Here is a 3,309-nt window from a genome sequence, read left to right on the forward strand (position 1 = left end):
GACGCCATGTCCGGGCGAGGAAAGCAGGGAGGCAAAGCGCGCGCCAAGGCCAAGAGCCGCTCGTCCCGCGCGGGGCTGCAGTTCCCGGTGGGTCGCGTCTACCGCCTGCTCCGCAAGGGCAACTACTCGGAGCGCGTCGGGGCCGGCGCGCCGGTGTACTTGGCGGCCGTGCTCGAGTACCTGACGGCCGAGATCCTGGAGCTGGCGGGCAACGCGGCCCGCGACAACAAGAAGACGCGCATCATCCCGCGCCACCTGCAGCTGGCCATCCGCAACGACGAGGAGCTCAACAAGCTGTTGGGCCGCGTGACCATCGCGCAGGGCGGCGTCCTGCCCAACATCCAGGCCGTGCTGCTGCCCAAGAAGACCGAGAGCCACCACAAGGCCAAGGGCAAGTGAGGCGGCTCACAGGCCGTCCGGGCTCCCGGCCCCAGAAACCAAAGGCTCTTTTCAGAGCCACTCAAATTGCCAGGAGAAGAGCTGGTGATTTTCTTCTCTTCCCCGTCTTTGTGGTCTGTCTTTGCACTGCAGTCAGTGAGTGGAGATGGCTGTGTGATTTAAATTTTCGTTGATCTTAAATACAACTGATAAATCAACGGTGACGCAAAGCAAGCCATTTGGATTTGGTCCACAGTGCCCTCTGTATGACTTCATGGGCACGGGTGGGTAGTGGGTGAATAAGGTGGTTATACTGGGCTGCTTTTAAGTTGCCGTTCAAGGGATGTGTCCATCACCCTCAATTCTAGCTTGAGCTTTGCTGCCCAGAGCGGGAGTCATATGGTAGGAAGGATCTTGGCTCAATGCTTGACTGAGCCAGGGTTTTCCCACTGGTTCACTTAGGTCTTTGCCACTGGTAACTCCCACCCCCACCCCAGTCTAGGATATAAAGTTCTGCTTTTTTTTAAACAGCTACCCGTGGAGTCTACCCCCCCATTCATGACCACCCACCTCAGTGTGTGTCACAGGACTGGTTTTTCTGATGTAGGTCACAAGGCCTTCATTCCAAGGCACCTCTGGGTGGACTGAACTTTCGACCTTTAAGTTAGCAGCCGGTGTCCCCATTGCATTGTAAACCACACAACTCAGAACCCTAACCAGGCAAGTCTTGATCCTTTGAATACCCAGTGGTGTAAATGAAGTTGGCACCGTTGACACCTCTCTCTCCTCCTTAGATGTGTTCTGTCCAGGAATTTCAGCCGTGTCCACTGGCTTTACAGTCGGTGAGCCCTGGTTGTGATGATGGAGGCAAAGTCCAGGGAAGAGAGAAGTTAGGCTGGAAATTTCCAGCTCCCAGGATGATTTTTGTGTGCAGAAAGGTCGTAACTTCACAGCAAGAACTCAGGTAGCCTCCCGTGCTGCTGACCCCAGGCCCTAGACAAGCAAATCTCAGCTTTTCTCAGAATCATCCCCTTATTTAGGGACCTGTACCGGCCAGTTCTGAACTTGGACAGTGGATGAAAGGTCTCTAGGTGCATGTTACTCCATGTTGGGAGTTAGCTAAGAACCTAGGAACACAGGGCAGCTAGCCTGCCTGCAGAAAAGCTTTTCAGGGTTCCATTCCTCCTGCTGCCTTCCTGTCTCCCAGGCACCTTGAGCTACGGTTGCTCAGCTCTCTGGGGAGATCCCCCTTTGTGTTGTGCAGGTAGGTACCTAGACTGTTTCTGAAAGGTCCTTAACGTGTGCTTCCGTTGTAGCTGCCAGACTGCCTTGCCCAGGTGGGTTTTGGCTACATTTTTAATTTTTTTTTTTTTAAATAAACAGTTTCTCGTTTTATTTCTTCTTCCCCTATGGCTTTTTTTTTTTTTTTTTTAATTCTAGGAGTCCCTGGATGGCACAGATGGTTAAGTGCTAGACTACCAGCCAAAAGGTTGGCAGTTCAAACCCACCCAGAGGCACCTCAGAAGACAGGCCTGGTGATTTGTTTCTGAAAGGTCACAGCCTTGAAAACTCTATGGGGCAGTTCTACTCTGCACACATGGGGTCACCGTGAGTTGGAATTGACTCAATGGCAACTAATAACAACAACATGGCTTTTTCTGCCTTTGGCCCTGGTTTTGCTTGTTTGTTAGCCATATAATACAAGAAGAACAATGCTTTACTTATGAACTGCATTTAATTGTTATCAGAACACTTTCACAAATATAATTTATTTCATGCTTTGCAATGACACTATGGGAAGTAATGTTTGCGCCCATTTTACAGAAGTGGAAGGTGGAGCTCAGAGATATTGTTTGACTTGCCCAAGTGGCAGATCCTGATGCCCAGCTCCTGTGGATTTGACCCGCGTGCTGTCAGGGGTCATTTCACTTAAAATAGTGGGCCGGGTGCAGTGCTAGGTGTTCACGTGCATGAATATTCCCACTGAATCCTTTTACTCCCTTACACACTAGGCAAGTTGGACCAGTGGCCTGATTTTGATGATGAGTGCCTGAGGCCCTCAAGGCCACACAGCTGGATGGGGCTGGGGCAGCCCTTGGGCTCTGGCTTCCTGAGTTGAGACCCTACCTTTCTGGTTTTGTTTCCAGATGCTTCACATCTCATTTTTTAAAATTGTGGCCAATAGCTATGTAACGTCCCTAAGTTTATAAAATTATTCTAAATTCCACATAAGGTATTGTACTGTATTTCATTTAAAAATGTGCAGCATTGTGTGTTCCAGCTGTGCAGAATGGTAACTGTGATGGGGCCCTTCCCACGGCCCTGACGTTCCAGCAGGTGCCCAGAGCTTGTCCATAGGTCACCCCAGTTTCCTTTAAAATGTTGGGCTTGGACCAGATGACCTCTAAGATGGGTCATTAACCTGCATTAATTCAAGTTGTCTGTGAACTTGGATGGGGAAAAACACATCTTTGTTTTAATAACTAGGTACAGCTAAGCACCCTAGTACTAACCAACAAAGGCACCTTGGAAGACAAGCCTGGCGATCTGCTCCCAAAAGGTCACAGCCTTGAAAACCCTATGGTGCAGATCTCTCCTGCACACACAGGGGTTGCCAGGAGTTGGAATTGACTCGACGGCAACCAACAACAACAGGAGGTAAAAATAACCTCCTTTCTGATACCTACTAATTTCCTGGCACCCAAAGTGTGGTCTGAAGACCAGCAGAATCAGCATCACCCAGGCTCTCGTTAGAAATGCAAGATCCACCCCAGACTTGCTGATCCAGAATCTATATTTTAACACAGTCCCCAGGCCGCTTGTCTGCAAACTGAGCTCTAAGAAGTGCTGGGCTCACTCATTCTGAGCCTTCAAAAAATTCGGCAGCAAGAGCAGCAGCCACAGAGTCCAAGAGATACTTTCTGCCTATCA

At 50.0% G+C, this 3,309-nt stretch overlaps 1 protein-coding gene across 1 annotated transcript; it reads left to right on the plus strand.

Annotated features, from left to right (window-relative positions):
- Positions 1–1,740, plus strand: LOC100670379 (histone H2A type 3-like). Its single transcript, XM_003421188.3, has one exon. The coding sequence runs from the start codon at positions 7–9 to the stop codon at positions 397–399; it is 393 nt and encodes a 130-aa protein (XP_003421236.1). The 5' UTR covers positions 1–6; the 3' UTR covers positions 400–1,740.
- The last annotated feature ends 1,569 nt before the right edge of the window (positions 1,741–3,309 follow it).

The sequence above is a fragment of the Loxodonta africana genome, chromosome 2, assembly GCF_030014295.1.
Source record: "Loxodonta africana isolate mLoxAfr1 chromosome 2, mLoxAfr1.hap2, whole genome shotgun sequence".
Taxonomy (NCBI): Eukaryota; Metazoa; Chordata; class Mammalia; order Proboscidea; family Elephantidae; genus Loxodonta; species Loxodonta africana.

What these genes read in the sequence shown, in the direction of transcription:
- LOC100670379 (XM_003421188.3), top strand. Translation starts at nt 7, where the DNA reads ATGTCCGGGCGAGGAAAGCAGGGAGGCAAAGCGCGCGCCAAGGCCAAG.